This window comes from Sinohyriopsis cumingii, chromosome 7 (assembly GCF_028554795.1).
Source record: "Sinohyriopsis cumingii isolate HCF-2022 chromosome 7, ASM2855479v2, whole genome shotgun sequence".
Classification (NCBI taxonomy): Eukaryota; Metazoa; Mollusca; class Bivalvia; order Unionida; family Unionidae; genus Sinohyriopsis; species Sinohyriopsis cumingii.
Window position 1 is genome coordinate 116,461,097 of NC_142967.1, and position 24,148 is coordinate 116,485,244.

At 36.9% G+C, this 24,148-nt stretch overlaps 1 protein-coding gene across 2 annotated transcripts in view; it reads left to right on the forward strand.

Moving 5' to 3' along the window:
• LOC149795986 (dihydrofolate reductase-like) overlaps positions 1-24,148 on the forward strand; it is a 54,167-nt gene that overhangs the window by 6,604 nt on the left and 23,415 nt on the right. For both annotated transcript variants that reach the window (XM_089965899.1, XM_089965900.1), the window contains exon 2: positions 13,096-13,262. In XM_089965899.1, the coding sequence (XP_089822025.1) occupies positions 13,144-13,262 (119 nt within the window). In that variant the 5' untranslated portion in view covers positions 13,096-13,143. The remainder of the gene's footprint in view (positions 1-13,095; positions 13,263-24,148) is intronic.

A 24,148-nucleotide genomic window follows, 5' to 3' on the forward strand; every position in this document is an offset into this window, starting at 1 on the left:
GATGGAAATAAACTAGCCTATAGTGTACGCAATATAGCGCCGTATTAGTTTGGAAAGTCTGTTAAGCATGAAAGGGTGCAGGGGATGCAGCATTAGTGCCAGTCTGGTCACAGTCAGGGTGGAAATTGTAAATCAATGATTTAGTTGACTCAGTACTGTGCATATTTTATCACAATTAACGTTTTCCTTATTGAAATTGATAGGGGGTACAAACAAACGGGGATATATAGTCAGGCTATAATAAATATCCAATGATGCAATGCTGGACTGACCGTTTTACAGCATAACTGTGTTTTACTGGTATCATCAAATAAACGTTATGCATTGCGCGCGAGTGATTGGTGCGTAATGGCAAGGCGGATCTTGGTTTATGAGTCTGATATTAGAAATACAAGTTTACGAGTGTAATATATATGTGAAGTAGCAGACTCATCCATCTTAAGGACTCACGGTACTAATTCCACTCCAATGGTAAACATATGGAAACACTATCATATTCAAAATTCAATAACTTAAAATTTCTGGGTGCTGATAATGACACCTATAATTCTTCATGCACATCTAACCTTGGTGCAAGCTTATGTGTGGAGAACACCATATGACCCGCGGCACTTTGTTTACATACATGTGCATGAAACACGTGTTATTAATTCTGCACCAAACGAATCAGGTGCCACTTTCAGTATTGAGTACTCCTGATTCAAGCCTGTAAAAATGCTAAAATTACATCAGTAGAAATTTGTCAATATTTTTTTTACATTACATATAGGATAAGCTCTCAAAAGATATTTTTCCTAAAATTTTAATTTTCATTATTAATCAATTATGGACCACCAAACCTGTAAATACTCTATTATTTCTTCACCCATTTCTAGACTGGTTCACAGTTCTTCCGTATAATTAGTACCGTGTGTCCTATAACCAGATTTAAATTTTTTAGAAAAAGTTGTATTTGACTCCTTGATATTAGAGCATAATTGTAAGAAAGAATTGGCCATGCTTGTGCATGGATAATAGTGCAATAGCATTTTATGTGATACCAGTATCTATAGTTAAATTGCATCCGCATTACATGTTGCTGTGTTGCATTGTACTTATTAGTGGCTTATTCTTGTTATTAAAATAATTGTTTTCTGCCATTGTATCTTCATGTTATCTTTCTATGGCATGCATGCTACACAAAAGAAACACAAGCATGTTGACATCAGCAACTATGACATCACAGGTTATCAAATTACATGACGCATTGTATTTTCATCTCTCACTGGCTATAAGACAAGTTTTAAATGTTTTAAATTTCAAAATTGCATTTCTTTTCTTGCTGACTCTCACAGAAATAAGATGCAGTGCATCCCTATTCACATCAATCAAACAAAACAAATAAGTGTGCCACATGACAGGTCAAAATGATAAGAGGCCATTGCCCTTTTGTGACTAAAACAAATACACACACCCATGAAGCATCAAGAGATGCTGACATTCCAAACTTATTTAAACTATCATCACATGTGATTCATGACCCCCAAATGTTAATAAAAAGGTATAAAAGCCAAGGAAGAGTTCCATAAGCTTTATTATACTGAATAATTAAATAACATAGTGCTACTTTTTAGTATAAAACTATGGGGAAGGGTGAATAAGCAAAGAATAGACAGAGTAATTTCTTCAAGCCTGGTAATGTTCTCCACAACAAGGGGGGAAATGTGTATCAACCCAAATAACACATCAACATGAGGTATGTTACATAAGGACAACAAGAGACAAATTTGAAAAAGCTATCCAAAGTTCCTATAATGCTGACATTGATGTTGGAGACAGAAAGTGTATGCACAAACTGTTATGACTCAAGCTATTAAGTATGCTGGAGGTGGAGAAATGTGTGAAAAACTTTGCTATGCCAAGACAAGTTCATGTCTCTATGCAATATGCAGACACTGATAAAACTTGTCACTGAATACAGTACTTGTTAAATTTAAGTAATAGAACTGAATTGCATATTGAAGTTGTCTAATACATAAATATATACCTACATTTACCCAAAGCTCATAAAAAGTTAAGAAAAAGTCTCAAAATCATTACTGTGGCTACTTTCCACTATAAGCAGTGTTAAATTACTTACTTTTTAATATAAAGCTGAAAAAATGCATACATTATTGAACAAAAGAGAAACAAAGCAAACATTGCAATCACTCAATTACAGTCAAAGGGGAGGTAATACAACTTGATTTGGCAAACCAAATGGCAAGCTCTAATTTACAGCTAAATGATTCCTTACTATTACTTGATGGTAAGAACAGAGCAATGTAGGTTTTATAAATAGCTTTTGTTTCAAATATGAAACCATATTTCTGACATGAAGCTTGTTTTCATGTATTCACAACAACATATATGGTGAACAAAACACATATTGCTTAGTGCATGCAGTAATCAAATGCTGAGATTTGGAATAATGTGTTCTGAGACTCAAGTTGCAACACCCTGAATATAAAGGTTTTCTATCATGGGACTTGGTACATGAATAAAAAAGAGATCTGGTTTGGTGGGAAAGAGCAGTATGTTCACCATGCAGTTATATATCAAGAATGTTTCAACTGTATGAAGAGAGGTTGGGGAAGAAAAACTGCCTGTGTAAATAATGCAATACAGATAGGACTTTTGCAGACTTATATTGGGAATGAAGGGTTCAAAACTATTATTTTAAGTGAAAATATCCCTCCCTGCTCCCTCAACAAAAGGGATGCAGAAAAGTTCCAATACTGTTTGCCCAAAAATGTAATGTACCAATATGAGAAACATGCTGAACATAGAATAGGTGTCAAGGAGTTTAATTCTGTGATCAGAAATAAGACAGATATAATTGATATTTTATGTGACTTGACATATAATAATGCAATTTACAGGTTGAGGCAATGCAGCATGTAATAATGCAATTTACAGGTTGAGGCAGTGCAGCATGTGCAGTTTTGTGCACAGTCCTTTTTTTTACAATGTTCTCTGCTTTGAACTGCTGAGTGTGTCTGTAAAGTTAAATGATCAGTACTGATACATAAGTGATTGTGACATAAGTGGCTTACATATAAAATCTCCCCCCCCCCTTTTGGGGAATTGTTGCATGTGTTAAATGGTATTTAACCATATAGGCCAATCTATGGGTACCATCATATGAAATTCTGCCATCAGGCCATACTATGCTCTTTTCCCTATGGCCTGAGCTATCTGCTTCCACTCTCCAGTGTATAAAACCATCCCTATCTGTCTTTTGTATAGAATTTTTCTCCAAAATCACATGCAAACCATGATAAAAAGACTCCATTATGATTGTCATATGTAAAATCCACCAAATTGATACCCTGGATGCATGTGGTAACCATGGAAACAACAAGCTCCTATTATGGTATAGGTCGCATATAGGACTCACGGTACTAATTCCACTCCAATGGTAAACATATGGAAACACTATCATATTCAAAATTCAATAACTTAAAATTTCTGGGTGCTGATAATGACACCTATAATTCTTCATGCACATCTAACCTTGGTGCAAGCTTATGTGTGGAGAACACCATATGACCCGCGGCACTTTGTTTACATACATGTGCATGAAACACGTGTTATTGATTCTGCACCAAACGAATCAGGTGCCACTTTCAGTATTGAGTACTCCTGATTCAAGCCTGTAAAAATGCTAAAATTACATCAGTAGAAATTTGTCAATATTTTTTTTACATTACATATAGGATAAGCTCTCAAAAGATATTTTTCCTAAAATTTTAATTTTCATTATTAATCAATTATGGACCACCAAACCTGTAAATACTCTATTATTTCTTCACCCATTTCTAGACTGGTTCACAGTTCTTCCGTATAATTAGTACCGTGTGTCCTTAAGGTCACGAAGAAGTGATAAGCTATAGTACTGCCTTCCGCGTCGTGGATCTCCGGCGGCACAGACAAAAGCAGTAGTATGAAAATAGCGGATCTGGAATGTAGTTTACTGATACAGATAGGTCTTTTAAACCAACCCACTCCTCATAATTTTGTCATTACAATACACGCGCCCACATGCAAGCCCATACGCGAACCTGCCAAAGTTACCGCGAGGCACCCATGCCAGAGGATGCCATTGGATAGGCATGTGGGGTAGAAGACTTAACCTTGATCAGTAACCAAACAAATCGTTATTATTCTACTATATGAGTGATGATTATGTTTCAAAATCATGAAGCCATGCGAGTGTATCCCCATAAGTGAAGTTCCTCTGACGCTAATGAGTACACTGAAAAATATGTAAAAATTTACTCGATTTTCACTGCCAGTAAATCGGTGTCAATACCCCTATTCAGTATATGTGCTCGGAGTCGCCGTTGGTTTTCCATTTCCGCCAACACGGTGTCGAATTCACCCTTGCTATTCATTTTATCATCGATAACCAACGAGCAGAGTTTCGAATTGTATTGCGACTGCTTTATGACGCCGCGAGCAGTTCCGAAAAAAATATGTATTCACGAATGCAGCCTTAGCGAGATTATTTTGCCATCACTGCAAGCGGCACCAGTTACTATCGATATGCCTCCAACAACAAATCTGATAGGTACACCTATTATAGTTGCTCTGGTCAGAATTTCATCAGCACCAGGACCAACAGTGGCTGCGACGGTGATTCCGTAAATATCATCTACAACCACACACACGCGTTTGTATTTCGCGAATAGCGCATTTTTCTTGGTGATTTCATCTCACAGCTGTTCCGTTTTGGTTATTTTTTCAAGTCTTTAAGTTTGAGGGTCTCATAGTTTTTCTGTTATTAATGAGATCATGAAGTATAATTGCTCGACATGCTGGCCTTCTTGAGTTGCAACAAGCACACACACTTCTAACCAATTATTCTTTTTTTACTGTATAACTGTCATACACTTATATAAAATATATTTCGGAGGAATATCTTAGTTTCCGAAAACTTTTCCTTCCGAAGGGCCTGGCATTACATTCATATTAAATAATCATTCACGTCTTCGTCCAGAAACTTACATGGACAAACGTGTCCTTGTTAAACAATAGTCGAGTTTTCTGTTCTTGTATGAGTCAATTTAGATGCAACATAATCAACGGGGAATGCATTCTGGTTGGATTTGTCGGTGAACTCAACATGATCGTTCTAAAAACAATCCCTTTGTTTTTTCATGACTTGCTGTCCATTCTGCGAATAAGCATTTTTACGTGTTGGTGCAATGATTCCAAGCTGGCTTCGAGTTGGTATTGATACAACCAAGCTGGCTTCGAGTTGGTATTGATACATCCTGTGGTTCCCAACTGTCGATTTCTATTTGATCCTTAGCAATATTGTATTTCAGTGCATGCGAGGGTTAGTTGATACCGTTTTCACGCAGATATGCACGGACAAGTGAAACAAAATTACTATCCATGTTGGGATCACTAGTCAGCCAGTCCAACACCCCATCAGCAAATACCGCAACATCATACTCGTGGTCCGAATCCATCACTTATATGTAATGATAAATATATGAATTTCTACAGTCATTACCCCTGCCCCCATTCAGTCACCTATGCCCTCCAACAATAGATTATTGTCAGTGAGAATCACATCAATGCATCTGTAACCACCTGTGACTGGGGTAGCTGCGGCAGACATTGTCGTTGAGAATGGGTCCATTTACACGTACATGAAGGTAAATGTCGACTACGGACTGCTTAAACAACTTCAGGTGTTCCAGTTAAAAGTAATAAATCGAGTACAATGCACGGAAATCGTGAGAGGAACTCTACAGACCCATGTCCATGTACGATCAACGTGTGTGTCATGCGACTGGATTATCTGTAAAGTTAAGCAACATTTCTTGGGAGGGTTACTGATCGTCGTTTAATTGTAGAGAAACTTAAGACACCCATAGTTTGTCAAATACAGCATTCAGAGTTTGCCTATTTTCTTGATTTATATTTTGAAAAGTCGTAAACACGTATCTTTGCTATGTAAACAGTCCCTCAGTATAGCATCTTGGGTGCGAATCTGTGCCCTGGAAACGACAGAGTTGAAGCGGTTCCAGATTGCATTAATGACAACAAACGGTCTTCTGTGGTAATTGAATGGATTAGTACAGGCATCCTTAATGTTAATGTTGACAACATAACGTAGCCAGCAGGAACGGCGTGTGGAGGCCGAATTACGGGTTAATATATCTGTATATAACCCCTAATAAGCTTGTGAACATCTTAACAAAAACCGAAAGAGGACTGAAGGGAACCACACACTACACCCTCAGTGAGCCTCCATGAAGTTGTTGTTGTTGTAGGGTTTAACGCCATTTTCAGCACACGATTGGCTATACATGGCGGCCAGTATTCATGGTGGAGGATGAACCCGGGAAACCCCGGAAAGAACCACCGACCCACGAGAAGCTACTGGCAAGCTTTCTCACATACCCAAATTAGCCGAATCCGAGATCATGAAGTTGTCGACGCTGTAATACTCAGTGTTTAAATTGTTGTTGGCGCTAATTACAACGGACGTTTCAGCATTTGCTTCTTCGAATACATTACTCAATCATAATACCTTAGGAGTACTACCACTACCTCGCAAATCCAGCCCTTCCAGATACTACTTTTAGTTAAAGAGAGCTAAAACATGTCTGCCGACCCATGTGGTGGTCGGGCAGTGATCTCCCCTTACCCATAAGACGAGGCGGCAATGAGTAATATACCATTTATTGCTTCAGTTCGTGTGACACAGCGCGCTCTTTTCAACAAGAGACCTCGCCATCCATTTTTGTTTTGAAAGCATGCCTACAGTTTGAGTAGCCCTTTCAATTCAAGGAACGTATACTCCATCTCTATTTCCAACTTTTCTCTCTCACTTTCGCTGACATTTGTTCAATTTTGGGTACTTGCACGTGCGGCCATTATATCTATACTGGATAGGTCCGTGCTGCATTAATTACGCGTGCAAGTCTCATACTTTCAGAACCCGGTTTTTTGTCTGCATAAATCCTTTCTGAAGCGTAATTCAAAGATGATGATGTCATCAGTCTACACGCTGATCTTTCATCTGTACAGGAATTTTGGTCGCAAAAGGGGGACAACTCAACCTGTTCCTTCAGCCAGTAAGCGCCGGAAAGCATCAAGGTCAGAAAATGTTCCTGGCACCCAAGTCACCTCCTCCAGAATCAATGTTACGGGCGGTTCCTATCGGACTTGACTCTATTTCTCTTGCGGAGCAATGAGGGAAAGAGCTTAATAACAGCTATTACTTTCCTCTCTATCTATGGATATACGGGCTGGTTACGTGAGTCAAGCATTCCGTAACCTGTCCCACCTTCATGAATTGGACGATACTACTCCCACACACACGGCCTAATTACATTATGACCCGCCTCGGCCATGCTCGAGTGATCAGGAGCGGCCACAGCATCCTATTTCTAGTGCTCACTCATACAACATCCCTTATCCCAGTGCGTCGAAACAGATCTACGGCGACATACCCAGGGACCGCTCCAATACGTTTTCTTCCTCATGACTCCTTTCCGGCATGATGCCTCTCTTAGCTCCTGAGACTTCTAAAGACATCGCATCACCAGTGTCCCAACAGCATGCCACGGGAAGAGCCTCTATTTTCAGTGACCGTCTGGTAAAACCTATCTTTGCAGCTGAACAGGTCACACTTCCTGGTTTATGGACAGCTTCTTAAAAATGAGGGTCCTCGACTTCCGTTGGATTTACGGGGGTGGGGGTGGGGTGATTGTTTTCCTTTTTTGTAGCCGCGCCCCGACAGATGGAGTCTCCTTCAGTCAGGTTACCTAGGAGCTGTCTCATTACCTTAGGCGACCGGAAATGGTATCTCTGGAGCAAGGGAATGTATCTCCCTCCACCTCTTACCTATTCTCCTTAGGTATTATGATTGGGTAATGTATTCGAAAAAGACACCAATTTTTTGTTATATCAGAATATGTTTTCCGAAAATACTTACCCAATCATAATACACATACACGCTCCCAGCCTCCCCACAGTTACATCATTAGGGAGCATGCCTTCTGCTCCATTAGTAACTGGTATATTCTTACTCATTGCCTCCTAGTCTTATAGGTAAGGGAAGATCACTCTGCATGACCACCACATGGGTCGGCAGACAACTTTTAGCTCCCTTTAGCTAAAAGTAGTATCTGGAAGGGCTGCATTTATGAGGTAGTGGTGGTTTTCCTAAGGTATTATGATTGAGTAAATAATTTCGCAGAAACAATATTTTACTATAAAAAATTGATTTTCCTCCGCATTTTTGACGTTTCCAGTGGTATACTGGTTATGGTATGCACGATCAGATGAATCCATATAAAGTATAATAGATGGGTCAACTGACTTTGCAAAATCATCGCTGTATCTGTCGAGTCTGAGAATTTTGGTAATGTGAAAGCTTTTGAGAGTTGCTTCGATTTTCTTTCCATCAGTGGAATAAAGTGAGCTGTTGACCAACACCGTGATGCCATTGTTAACTAATCCAATTTGAATCTCGACAGCGCAATTGTTATTGTCATTCTGTGTAAGTTTTCTCTCGTTTTCTAAAAAGGAACAAAAGAAACAAAAATTTGCATGTCATGCATTTGTAGTGTTATTTTTTTGTTGATCAGCAACCCTAGTCACATCTGAAGAATACTGAAAATATTTGGTGCTTAGATATATCAATTCAGGCGCGACCGTGTCAAATGCGGCATAAGATGTATATTTAAATTGGGCCATTATTTGTACAGTATAGTTTCATCTAATACCTCTTACATGACGGGTTTATCATCTACGACCATAAACAGCTTCAAATTATTATACAATATGTTATTTAAACGGGTTTCTTGAGTTGACAACACGCACTGGTATTCCACGTTGACGTACGACTATCATTAAATGTCAAGTCGATCTGTAGTGTACATTTGTTTATTCAGGGTCTCCACATAGAGATCCAATATGTGCCCATCCAGGTCCACATGGGTAAACAATGTGTCGACCTGGGATTATAGCATGGAAGATACACGAGCAGCTCAGGAGTAATCAAGAGCAAGGTACCTGGGGCAAATTTGATGACAGCTCAAACAATATAAAATCCCTGTGCGTAAGATTCGTTTATCCTTGAGAATTTCATTAATACCTTCTGCCCAACTGAGAACTGTTATCAATGCTGACTATATGATGTCAGATGCGTGTTATAGAGAGTCGATTGAGATAGAAGAGCTGAGTATATGCTCCTGTTTGTTATATATATTTTAGAGTCCTTGTTGGTCACCAATAAAATCCTCCATCTGTTCAATGTCTGAGTCAATGTCACATGTGCCATAGGGAAATAAGTCCAGTGGCATTCCAGGTACCTTATTGACCATCCTCTGCTAAAAATAAAAATGAGTTATTCCTGGGAATGCCCCTACGTGGTTGTGCCCATATATTAAGCCAAATGTAATACACTTGCTAATGTGATCTAAAGTATGCAACCTTCCCCGTTATACCTGGTTTAGAGAAAACAATGTTATTCACTGGGCTTGATGATAAAATCAGAGTTAACATGTAATGCCCAGTTTGTGTTTGCAGTGACATTGTGTATCATAGCATTGATTTCACTTAAAATAGGAAGTGCATCACAATTTATCACTGGTAACATAATATGCATCTTCAGTGTCTTCAATATATTCATGCATCAAAGCCCAAAATGTTCTGGGGCCATGGTGTCATTGGAGACCAACCGCTGACAAATTGACGCAGCCTTATTAATGACTTTAGGTGCCTTGTTGCCCATGCAAAGTACCTTGATTTCAGCAAGACATCTTAATGGAAACAAATGAAAAAGAGACTGCTAACTAAAATTGGTACTGCTTTTCTTTCTTTCTTTTTTTTTTGGGTGGTACATTTTGACCTTTAACCACGCTTTGTACATTGGTTACCATTAAAGGTGTAGCTGGTTATTACACATTTGAATTGTACATGGAAAATAGACTAGGTAATATTGTTTAAAGTCAATTCAATGATGAACTAAGCCATTTTTATGGACTAAGCCTTTTTTTTGGGGGGGCTATCTTTTCAATGGATGGCATATTTATCATTCTTGAATATACTTTCACTTGCTAACATGTATCTAGGTTTCAGAGAGAAAGACAGACAGAGAGAGAGACAGAGAGAGAATGATGGGAGTAGTATGATGGCTGTTATCACTTACACCTTCAGGCTTTGTGAAATTTGGCCATCTCCTATAGAGGTCAATAGGTTGCACACTAGTATTTTAAAAGTTATGTAACACTTGATTTTATCTGCTAATGCTTGTAAAATTCAACTCTTTGGCATGCTAAGTCACTGAAGTTTTCGTCACTGTATTATCATTGTCTAAAATACTCATTACATTGCTCATCATGTTAATCTCTCCATTCTTTGAAGTACTTTTTGAAATTCCATTTTTGATGTACTCTCCATTTTTTGGCAAATGCTTTACAGTGTCCTTTCATTTCATCACTCCAGTTCTCCACACTTTCTTTTATGCAGTCTTTTGTCTTCCAGATTGCCATTTCTTGTAATGTGCTTCGTGACAAAGTATGATAATTTCTTCTTTTGTCCAAACTCAGTTAGGTCTTTCTCTTCTCCAACATAACATGCCTTGAAATCCAGCCTTATTTTCACAATCACATTTCAAAGTATTTTCTCTGATCTAATATATATATGAAGTTTTGTCAGATTCAGGACAATTTATTTCCATGGAAAGCAAAGTGAAAATTTAAAGGGAAGTTACACTATTGTGAATTTGATCCCAAATAATCCTAAATGTTCTATCAAGAGTCTAAAGGTGCAGAATTTTCCGTATAAATGTCAAAGCCTTGAATGTACTGATGTACCAATAGTTTTAAATGAGTTATTCTACCAATAGTCTTGATATACCACAATATAGTACTGTTATGAGAGGTGCGTACGAATTAACAGTGTTGAAACTTGTTCTAAAATAACCGTCCACTCTTTGTATTGTCTGCGTTTCTCGCAGACTCTTACCTGGTACCATCGTGAGAGGTGCGCACGAATTATTCGTGTGGGTATATGTTCTAACAATTTTGATTAAGGCGTTATGAGAAGATTCTTAAGTGACAGAGTTCAAGGTAAAGAAAATTTATATCAAAAAAAGAAGCAATGTGGTTGAATGAAGATCAAATATTCTTAACTTTTATTTAAATATTACACGATAAACAGCGCCAACACGTACAATTTGGGACCGGTTTCGCTTTAATGCTTCTTCACACTGAATTCAAACTCAATTCAATATTATTATTTACTTCAGTAAATACTTTAATAACGGTTTCCATACTTTACAATAATTTTTCATTCCAGCCGATTCATAAAGTTAATTCGGAGATGGAACGTCTGTTGAGGAAAACATATGGGATTCATCGTCTTTATATAATTGATACAAAAGGTCTAAATTGAAATTTTTTGCACCACACTCATTAATAAATATATTCAAAATGAATTTCAGTTTTTGTGTTCGTATGTTCCTGTTTATAATGTGAATTATATATGCTTATTCCACTTTAACCCAAGTTATACAATTTAAATTTTTATCTCCCTAATACTGACAGTAATGAAAAATAAATAATTGCTATTTTTTATTTGTTGTATGTTATTTATGTAATAACAAGTTACTATAAATATTCCTTTGATATTATTTTTATAACTTTTTCATTAAGTTTATTCTATATATTAGAACAATACTGATGTCTTGTTAAATAATTGTAAAGACAGATTTATTTAAAATTTCACTCTTTAAATTAACATCATTCAAATTTCACTCTTTAAATTAGCTTAGTTTAAAGAACGTAACATATTTTGCATTAATTAGATACAGACTTATAAAGTTTTAAAAAAATTAAAAATATAAAAGATACTGTACAATCTTCATTAGTTTATCAATTCAAAATATATCATAAATAATACATGATAAATAACAAAAAAGTAATAAAACTGTTTATCTCTATTCATAAAGTTAACTTTATTTACAGATTGCATATATCTTTATCACGGAAATGTATATTAATTTTCTTTCATCATAGGTGACTGTATCAATACAGAAGTGACAACAATGTCTTTGAATGAGTCCTCAATTATCCCAAAGTACGGTAGTGTTTTTTTCCAAAAAAAAATCATTTAGCACTTTGTAGTTCCCATGAATAATTTGAATAAATGATTCCTTTCAAATAATATCTGAACACAACTAAAAGCGATATTAAACCAAAAATGAAGTATTGTTTACCTAGTCTTTTATATACAAACTATCACCTGACCTCTGACACTATAAAATGCCTGGATGTGGGTCACCTTCAGTCGAAAATATTATCAAATATTGTCAACTAGTTCTCTTTGAAAACATCTTTAAGGTCACAATCAAGGCTAGGTCTTGAAGTCAAATTCAAATAAATATTTTTTTTAAGATATTACAATAGCCTGGTTAAGCAGAACTCTATACTCAATCATGGAGAAAGGTCAAGCACACAATATAAATTAAATATATATAAGAAAGGAATTTAACTTAACAGATATTAGAGTGTCTGTAATATCCAATGGGCTACACCATTTTCAGAAAGTACAAAGCTCAATAAGAAAAAGCTAAACTGCATTTAATAAAAAATAACAGTTTGTTCAGAGCACATTCCACGTGTATTTTGAGCATGTTTTGTAATAGCTATTGTAGTCAGAGTGCTTATTTTATCCCCATTGAATGTGGTGTGATAGCTCAACAAACATAGCTTGTCCATTTGACCTTTTCTTTAGAATATTTATTTGTTCTTTGTTTACGCGATAATAGATTTTGTAGAAAAAAGAAAGAAATTTAAACTATTAAGTGTTACACAAACCTCACAGCTTAATAAAACAATGTATTAAAAGGAACAAAGGTCAGTGATTGTTTTATCACCCTGATACCATCATCAAAAATATTTCCACGTGGTCACAATTCATTGTTTTGCTTAGCTGAAATTTCTGTGTGGAACCCATTACGTTTTATTACTGTGGCCCGCATGTAACCTGTTCAGCCAATCAGAATTCGGAATACTGTTTATAAAAGTAATATTTTTACTTCAGTTTTCTTGATTGGACGGTGACAGATACTTTCATTTGTTTGGACCAACTATGTCGGGTGACAAGGTGGAAGAGTCGGGAAGAAAGACCATGACCTTTGATGTGATGGGTGCCATTAGTGACAACAGAGGGATAGCCAATAAACTTAAGCTCCCATGGCCTCCAATAAAGTAAGCCCAATATCTCTCTGTTCTTTGAAATAAAATTGGAAATAATTTGTATGAGCAAATATATTTGTCAAATTTTCATATTTCAAACAGAAATTTACAAAATAAAGTTCATTGGTTATTACCAGACAGTACCAATGCTGTCGGTGTCAGATTATGTTATTAAACTGTCAGCTGGTGTTGACCTAACAAATAATCAGTTTTTAAAAGATCTTGATGTCACTGGAGAAGAGAAAGGCTTAAAAACAGGAAAGGAAAGTAGTTGGCAAAATGTTATAATTTGTGGAATATTAGGTTTTCTACTGAGTCAAATTTACTATGTGTACACACCTGGTGTATCCAATACTTCTCTTTTTTTCATTGTCAGTCCATCTATGCTTTGACCTGATGGGCAGCATTCTGTGGGACTGGATCGAGGGTCTGATAAAGATGAAATAATTGGAATGCTTGTATTTACCTTCTCTCTCATGTGGCTTTTGTGATTGATCTATCTCTTTCTGAAAGTCAATGGTTTAGCCAATAGATGTAACCATGTTACACGCCAGGAATTAAATGACATGTTTACTGATACATCCTGATTTTTTATTGATATTGTAACTCCTGTTAATGAACTGAAGATGGTAGTCACTGGCAAGTGCGTACAGATTAAATGTCTTTCTCTACATCTGTGTGTCACAGTTCTGGGGACCCCAGGTGGCAAGTGGTCTAAGGTGCTTGCATATACAGATCAATTACATCTCAGCTCTGTCCACAAAGGTTTGAATCTTGATTCAACCAATGGGGATATGTACTAACGCTTGCCAGTAGCCTTTTGTCCACAGGTGGTTTTTCCAGTGGTTGTCCCAGGTGCTTTCTCCAATAAATATACTGGCTGCAATATATGGCCTATCATGTACTACCCCCACCCCAATCACAAACATATATCCTGCTGCATTCGTTCTATGACTTATGTTCAACTATCAACTAAGCACATACGATGTGTTTGTTTAAGTTTTTGGGTCGTCGATAAATTACACTGGACAACAAATTTTTACAAAAGTCATGTTACTGAAATAAAATTAGTCAATTCTTATCAATTTTTATGTGCTGAACACGAATATGACAGTCAAATTGCAAAATTGGCTCTAGTTTTTTTGTAATCTGCAAGAAATTAATGTTTACATAACGAAATGCATTCCAATAGTAAAAGGTCAACTGTAATAGCCTACCTATAAAAAATCAAGTCACTGACTACATCTTAGATTTCTTCACCTGTCTCTTGTACAGCTGTTCGGGAGCATCTCTGAGGAGTGTCCAGCAGTAGTCAGCCAGCATTGTAGTGGACCATTTTCCCTGGTATCTTTGTTCCATTGTTGCGATATCTTGATGAAAACGTTCGCCGTGTTCATCACTAACAATACCACAGTTGCTAGGAAAGAAATCCAAATGGGAATGAAGGAAGTGAATCTTTAGAGACATATTGCAGCCAAGTTTCTTATACTTCATCAACATGTCTTCTACTAGTTCCTTATAGTTTTCTGCCCTAACATTTCCGAGGAAGTTTGTAGAAACTAGGCGAAAAGCATTCCATGCTTGTTTCGCGTCACCTTCCAGCAAGTTGTTGAACCGGTCATCTTTGAAAAGCTCTCGAATCTGAGGACCCACAAAAACTCCCTCTTTAATCTTTGCTTCGCTGAGTCGAGGGAATTTTTCATGCAGGTATCGGAATGCTGGCAAAGTCCGGTCAATGGCTTTCACGAAGTTCTTCATCAAACCTAGTTTGATGTGAAGGGGTGGTAGCAAGATTTTCTGAGCCTCAACCAGAGCTGGGTGTTGGATATTCTTCTCTCCAATGGCTACATTCTGCCTGTGAGTCCATTCCTTCCTCATGTAGTGCATTTCCCTTGCTCGGCTATCCCACTCGCATAAGAAACACATGTATTTTGTATATCCTTGCTGCAGTCCCATTAAAAGGGCAACTACCTTCAAATCACCACAGAGGTGCCAGCTGTACTTGTTATACTCAATGGAATTCAGTAGCTGCCTTAAGTTATCGTATGTCTCTTTCATGTGGACAGCATACGCTACTGGAATAGATGGAAGAATGTTTCCATTGTGCAAAAGCACAGCCTTGAGACTCAGTTTCGAAGAGTCCACAAATAGTCTCCATTCTTGTGGGTCATGAGTGATTTTTAAAGCATTCATGAGGCCCTCAATATCGGAACAGAATATCAGATTACTTTCCTTTCTGAAGAAAGGCTCCAATTGCTGGTGGCGCTTTCGATATGCAGTAATTGTGACATCTTCTTCTAGAAGATTCCATTGTTGGAGTCTTGATCCTAGCAATTCTGCCTTGTTCTTTGATAAGTCCAAATCACGAATCAGGTCATTTAGTTCTTCCTGTGTTATTCTGTGTGGGGTTGATGATGCACCACAGTGAAAATCTGGATCACTGCATGCTGATGGACCAGGAGAAGAACAGGTCGACTCACCTTTGTCTTCGTCAGATGAATCAAGAGAATATTCTGCTGGAGGTTCTGGAATAGGAAGTCCCTCACCATGTGGAACTGGTCTCAATGCAGACGGAATGTTTGGGTAGACTATTCTCGACTTCTTTCGCTTCGTTATTCCGCCGGAAAGAGGAGGAACCAAGCAGAAGTAACAGTCATTTAGGTGGTTGCTTGGCTCTCTCCACACCATTGGGACTGCAAACGGCATTGATGACCTTTTGCAATTCAACCACTGTGAAAGCTGTGTTGTACATGTAGCACAGCATATATGCGGAGCCCAAGGCTTGTCTTGGTCACCAACCTTGCATCCGAAGTAAAGATGATATGCCTTCTTCACTTGAGAATTGATACTTTTCTTCTGGTTGGCAAATGTTACTTCCCCACAAATATAGCAAAAATTGTCCGCGGTATTAACACACTTTCGAGGCATTACTGTTCTTTATTGTACGTAAATGGATAAAATAATAAGTTTTATGTAACAGTAGCTTGAACTGTCTCGCACAACGTCTAAAATATTTTAAATGCTGAACCTATCTGATTGGGCTTTATATAGTACACTGCTTACGTCAGCTTCAGCAGCCGCCTGGCATTAGTATAATAGGCCTACACATGTATAGTACACTGCTGACGTCAACTTACTTCAGCAGCCGCATGGCATTAGTATTGCATTGCATCAGAAAATGATGCAATCAACTGTGGATGATGTGAGCATGATGGTATTATGCAATGTTACATCATTATTCCGGATGTTGCTGCAGTCCTACTGGAGAAATTTACACAGTGAAACATAGAAAATGAGGTATATGAATATCTTCAAAACGAGAGCCAATACAAATTTTTCACGGTTATATTCGTGTTCGGCACACCAAAATACTACAGATTAGGGCCTTTTTAAGTCAGTAATGATTTCACTGTTGACCAGTGTTACCATTGTTTGTTCTTGGAAGATTTTCTTTAGACTCAGGGTGTCACTAATGTGTCAGTGTATTTTCCTTTTTTCAGCAGATATGTTTAATATGAACACATAAACTGAATGAAAGTGTTTGGTCATATGTCTAGAATGACAGATGGTAGGGAAGAGATACTGATGGCCATCGGCTGGTTTTTAATACAAATCAGTTTCAGTGGTTCCTCCTACCTTACTCTCCACGTCACCAATAAATATGCACCCACTTCAAGATTTGTGAGGTCCTTGGTTCAGAAACGATTGCTTCAGTCTTCCCCTCAGTGTGTTTACTTTCATGGGTTCCATTTTATAATAATAATAATAATAATAATAATAATGACCTTATTTAAAGAGGGTAACACAATTAGTTATAAGAACTAATCTACCTTGAGGCCCTCATACAATGGAATTTATTTATTTTAGCTGCATCTCTGAAGCCACTGGATATATTGGGTTTGGAAGAAGGAAATAGAGTGGGCATTTCTAATCTCAACTGGAATACTATTCCTGAGCAAAGTTCCAGAGTACTGGAAACTTTTTTTAAAATAACTCCTTATTTGATTTGGGAATTTTATACTGTTTGGTAGACATGAATCGCAGGTGGGGAGTATTACCAGGTAGCCTATACTGGAATAGTGATTGTAAATATTCAGGAGAACTATTATGGGATATCCTGTACATTAATTTGGCTTTTCTCAGACAGATTCGGTCTTTAATGGGTAATATTTTTAACTTACCAGCTAATTTTCCTTGCTTTCTTTCTGGATTGATATTAGCCCTAATGCTCTTTTTTGAAGATGTGCCAGCTTTGCTATGTTTTTATCATTTGAATTACCCCATACTGTATTACAGTAGTCTAAATAGGGTTGTATGTAACTGTTATAGAATAGTTTTCTGTGCCTTTCAGGGAGAAAATGCCTTATCCTACTGAGAAGCCATAAACTTGAATGGACTTTTTTTACTGATATGTTTGATATGTTCAGTCCATGATAGGTTATTATCTACCAGAACACCAAGTAGTCTATCATGACAGACCATTTGCAAATTGTTATCCTTCCATGTCAGACACAGTTCATCACTATCAAGATTTGTCTTTTTTTGCCATGTTGATATGAGTAATATTTTAGTTTTACCAGTATTTACCACCATGCCATTGCATGTGCACCAGTTTTCCAGTTTGTTTAGGGCATTCTGTAAAGAAATTTTGAGTTCATGATTTGTGTTTTGCATGTCTGACAATGTTGTGTCATCTGCATAGAGATATGTAGATGATAATGAGTTTCTTAGTAAAAGTGGTAGGTGATTAATAAATAAAATGAATAGTAATGGACCCAGAATTGAGCCTTGTGGTACTCCATATCTAATTGTTCCAGGTTCAGAGAGAACATTATTTATGTAAACATGTTGTGTTCTCTCACTTAAGTAAGAAGTAAACCATCTAATTGTTCTTTCATCACAATGGTAAATTTTCAGTTTCTTCAAAAGGATTTCATGATCCACCATGTCAAAAGCTTTCCTGAAATCTACAAATACAGATCCTATTATTCTACCTTGGTCAAGTGCATGAAGCCATTTATCAGTTGGGGAGATCAAGGCAGTCTCACAGGAATGTTTCTGTCTAATTTAAACCTGATTGATTAGGGTGTAACAGCAAGTGTTTCTTTAAATATGACATGAATGAGTCATGGACATGTTTTTCAATCAATTTTGACAAGTTTGGTGGTATTGAGATTGGTCGGTAGTTATCAGTGTCATGCTTAGAACCATATTTGTGAATAGGAGTTGCTTTTGCAGTTTTCCATATTTTGGGGACAGATGAGTTTGCAATACTTAAGTTGATTATGAATATTATGCTATCTACAATAGCAGAGGCAGAAGATTTAATGAGTCATGGACCAATCTGATCAAGTCCTGTATCTTTCTTGGTATCAAGTTCACTGAGATATTTTTTAACTAAGTTTTTTTTATACTGGTGGGATAGAGAAACATACCTCCTTAGAGATTTTGCTGCTGCAGAACTTTTTCAGTTCATTAAAGTTGTTTATTTTTCACTGGTTCCTTTAACTTTGTGGTGATGTTGGTGAAAAAATCATTGAAAACATTTGCAATGTCAGTGTCATCAGTGACTATGGTGTCATTTACCAGGAGTGAGTGAATTTTATTTGTCTGATCTTTGTGTATTCCTCCAGTGAGTTCATTGAAGACTTTCCAAATGGAGTTTGTGTTGCTCTTTTTGTTTTCAAGCAATGATTGATGATAAGTTTTTTTTAGCTCTTTTTAATCATACTTGTTATTTTATTTCTCCATACTTTATATTGTGCATGGTTTCCCATAGCCTTGAATTCGTCTCGTGTTTTTATAGCATCTAGGATTTCAGTAGTAAGCCAATTAGGTTGAATTTCAGTCTTTACTCGATGTATTTTCAGTGGTACATGCTTAGAGACTACATGCATGAATAAGTCAGCCCACACCCTCAGAGCTTGATCTGTCATCCAAATTTTGGATCATATTCCATGGAACTTTATATAGGTCATCAAGAAATTGTTCTTCATTAAAAATTTTGAATGATCTGTAAGTGATCGTTTTGTGTGTAGTTTTTTTATTTTTCTTGCATTTAACCTTTCTTGTCAAAAAAGTAGGATAGTGGTCTCTAAGACCAACATTCAGTACATTAACACAAGCCACATTGTCTGGAAGGTTGGTATAAATGTGATCAATAAGAATGCTTGATTTTTCTGTTACCCTTGTAGGCTCATTTACCAGCTGGACTAGGCCTAATGATTCAATAAATTCCATCCGTTGTTCCGTATTTGAGGATTGAGAAGGTATTTATTTATATCTCCGAGTATATATGTTTCTTTCTCCTGTGCTAGAACATTTTTCATTTGTTTCAAAAAGTTATCATTCCAAATTGCTTTGGAGGAAGGTGGCCTATAAATGACACCAACTAGGAATGATTTTGCATTATTTTGAAAAATTTCCACCCAGATACTCTCAATTTTATGTGGCTCCAAGTCAAGTTGCCTTTTTGCATTTACATCTTCCCTAATGTATACAAGACACACCCCCACCCCACCCCCGCTGTCTCTCTCTGTCCCTACGTAATGGTTTATTGTAGCCTTGACAGTGAAATAGATCATCATTGTGTTTAGTATTTAATTTGGTTTCAGTGAATCATAAAACGTATATTATTTTCCCTGGAAGATAACATTAACTTAATCTGGTCTATTTCTCCCACTATACCTTGTACATTTAAGTAACTATGTTAAACCTTTTGTATTTAGTTTCATATCAACTATATGTATGTCATCTTGCAATGGGGTACTCACTGAGATTATCTCCATGCTACTTTTATCATTCTGACATCCTATTTCTATATTTAAATGTTCATATATATTAGCATCTTCAAAGTCACATACAAACCCTGAAAATCCATTTACATTTGTATCTACAATAGTGTCCATTGAATAGTTAGAGTCAAGAGTCCCACTGGGTACATTTAGATTTGTTGTAAATGAAGCATTGGCATTCTCCTCTTTGCCAGCTTCCTAATATGTATACATTGATGGACAAAGTATTTGTTTGTGTCCATATTTATGGCATCTGAAGCACTCAATCTGTTTGCCATGATGGCATACCTGTGTCATGTGCCCAGTTTCTCCACAGTAGAGACAGTACTCTTCATTATAGTGCCTGAAAATGGGGGCATACATGTTAATATTTCTCAGTAGTTGAGAGGTTCCTTTTCTGCTTAAATGAATTTTGTCACTGTGGTAGAGACTTAGGTTGACATCCTGGTTCTGAAGAAAGAAAGATGTGTATTGTGGAATATACTGTAGGTTGAAGTCTTCACATAGGTCAATTATCAGATCATTGATTTCTTTCGCCTTGGTGTCCACACAAGGAGGTAGTCCTGATATCATTATTTTGGAACCCATCACTGTACCATTGGTTTGAAGATCATTTTGGTCGTTAATCACAAAGTTGTGTGCACCAAGTCCAACACTTTTGGAATTAATGAAGATAGTAGATTTGCAGAATTGTTTTTGATATCCTAATTGTTCTGCACCAGAGTATCTATTGGCACTGCCAATGGATCCCAAAAAGAAAAGTTTAAATTGGTAGCTGAATGGTTATCATGGAGGCGATGAGGGTCAAAATATATGTTCTGTAAATAAATGGTATTTCCACATTCAACAAATTCAACTTTCAGTGTTGTTTCAATGTAACATGAACACTTGGAAATAACATTTAAGGTTTGTTTGATTTTCAGGTTACACACCTGGCCTAGAATTGGGTAATTTCAACATAGCAGGTAAAATTACCTTTTCCGCAGATGAATTAATACTGTTCATTTGCTTCTGAATCTCAGCGAATTCAAATGACTCATTGTTCCCCCGCATCATATCAGAGCCGAGGGAATTACCATTAGAGCTACTTGTTTACGTTGCCTTATTTGGCAAATGAAAATTGCTTTCAACATAGCTGAGTGCATCATGCTGACAACATTACGGAAGATTACTTTATTCACCTGTTATGCAGTTTTCATGGACTTTCATCCTTCTACGTAATGTGTGGTCTCTTCTATTGAATATTATTCATTAGACGCCACTTGACGCATAGTTTGTAATTTGAACATATGTATGATAACCATGGAGATTGATCTACTGGTAAATAATAAAAGAACACATAAAGCTGAGGTTACTCAGTTTCTTTCTAAAAGGTAGTCCAAGAATTCTTTCTCAATGATTTGAAGGTAAAAATGCTAGTAATCCATAATTTCTTCTTCAAATATGTTACTCTATCATAATACCTTCGGAGAACTACTACTTTGTCATAAATCAAATCCTACTAGACTAAACCATTTTAGCTAAAGAGCTAAAAGATATTGCCAACCTAGGTGGCAGTTTGAGAGATTGATCTCCCTGTGATATAGTGAGTAGCACCAAATCCACTGAATACCTCAGTTACTACTTTCGCTCGTGCCTTGTAGGACACTCTCTACAGAGATGCCTTGCTAGTTTTCGATATTAAGGCAAGTTGGAAGTGTGTTATTTTCGAAGGGAGGTAAATTCCATCCATAAATATCCAAATTTTCTTTCTTCAACTACAGTATCATCACTTTGCCGTCCTCAAACACTTTTGATCCTTGGTATGAACTGCACAGGCCCCCATTGTGTCCCCTAACATTGCTATAGCTGCATTTAACTATATGCAGGTCTGGTGTGTGATATAAAAAAACTTGTAATATATCGTATAATATTATTGTATGATTTCTGCTATGGTCTGAGACACGTATGTATATTATCTATATTTATCTAGTCTTAGCATCCACATGATAGTTAAATACATGAAGCTTTACTTATTTTACCTGTATGTGGTGTCAGTTTGCCTTTTCTACAGGTTACAGTATCTTAAATTGTTATGCATATCTATATTATATGATTTAATTTTCATGGTTATGGATTGTATGGGTCATTTACTAATTAACATATGAAATACCAATATTTGTCATAATTAAGAGTCTGTACTTTAAAATATGGTCATTCTTAAAAGCAATATGTAGTTTCAAGATAGTGAGCTTACTTATAATCAAAGTAAACATCATGTGATTTGACTGCAGGACATGCGTCCTTGAAAAACCTAGGTGGACCTAATTCCTGATTGTTTGGCTGTTGCAAATTCAGTCAGTGGCTTGACCTTGTTGGCAGTTAAAGTGATATTGAAATGACCAGTTGAACATTGTTCTGGTTTTAAACTGCATCTTAGTTTCTCATATAAGGGATAATTGATTGAAAATTATTTATTCCCAGCTTAAAGATTAGTCTTAGAAGAGACACACAGTTGTGACCATTTGTGTGGATTTAATTTATTTATTTCATTTATTCATTGGAATTACGAAGTGCCCAGACAATTCAGTTTTAGTAGCTGTAATGTAATTACTGTGAATTCATTTAAAGAAATGTTTTATTATATCATTACAGTGTTTCAAGGCTATGGACGCATCAACACAGTAGATCGAACTTTATTTGGATTACCACTGGAACTCATTTAGAATACTCGATACCTTTCGACTTGTGATAAAACTTGTATGCATATTGAGGACTACATTCTCCGTACTAATTTTTTTTTTTTGGTTTAGCTTGTCACTTTCAATTTTAGGGAACTTTAATTTTACAAAGCATGTTGTTTTTCACTCTTTTATGTTACTTACCAGTAGTTTAAGGCCATAGAGTGGTAACACAATTAATATTACAGAGTCCACTTCGTAAGTCTCAGTAGTGACCGCTGCTGAACATGATACTGTTTGAATGCTTTCGAGGGTTTCATTATGTTCACCTCTCATATAAGACATGCTTCTTACTAGCAATGGCAGGCAGAATTAGTGACAGCAGGCAGAATTAGCAACTGCAGGCAGAAGTAGCGACAGAAGGCAGACTTAGCAACAGCAGGCAGAATTAGAATTAGCGACAGCAGGCAGAATTATCGATAGCAGGCAGAATTAGCAAGACATGTATCAGTTGACTTGTGCTACTTGCAGTTCTGGCTGGATAAGACAGTATAACTCATGACGGCCCCCGCTTTGATTGCTAGTTTTATTGTGAAATACCTCTCTATTCTGGACCCTTCATCTCAAGGCTGCCTATAAGATCCAGTGTGAGCTCATAAGTTGTAATTAAAAATGATAGAGCTGGCACGTTGAAGGAGATCACGCCTCTTACCCCTCAAAGAGAGAAAGTTCAACATATCAGCACATAAACTTTCATCCTTATAAATGGGTTATTCATTCTGCATATCAGTAAATAATCCCAAATCCAATGAATCTGCGGCACATTTTTGGCTTACAAAAAAAAATGTAGTTGCTACAAGCATTGCATTTGAATGAAACTGTTACATAACTGACAGGGTCCATGCCATGGGATGGAGTTCAGAGTCCACTTTCTCTAGCTTTTATCTCAGAGACCTTTCATCCCAAAAGGCTTATCTCAAACTGGTAGGAGCTGTAGCCGTGGGACAACTGGTTATCTCTCAAGTCATTTGACAGCTTCATAAATACCACTGGTTTCACTCCTTTCACTGGATTTGTGGAAAGGTAAAATTTTATTCTTTCGATTATATTCTCCAGTCGGGTTTCTCGAGAAGCTGTCACACATACCTTAGGGTACCAGAGATGGTTTCTGAGTGGTAAAGGGATGTAAAGCACTCCACAACTTGCCTATTCTTCAACGATGCTATGATTGGGTAATGTACCTGGAGATAAACCAATTTTTTTCTAACAAAATGTTTCTATAATACAAGTTGCTTGATCAAAATGCACATACATATAGCCTCCATGGAGTTACATCAATAAGGAGAGCATGTCTGCTGCTCCAGTAGTAACTGAACTATTCACAGGATTTCTGCCACTCATTGTATCAAGGGGACATCACTCTAACTAACTGCCATCTAGGTGG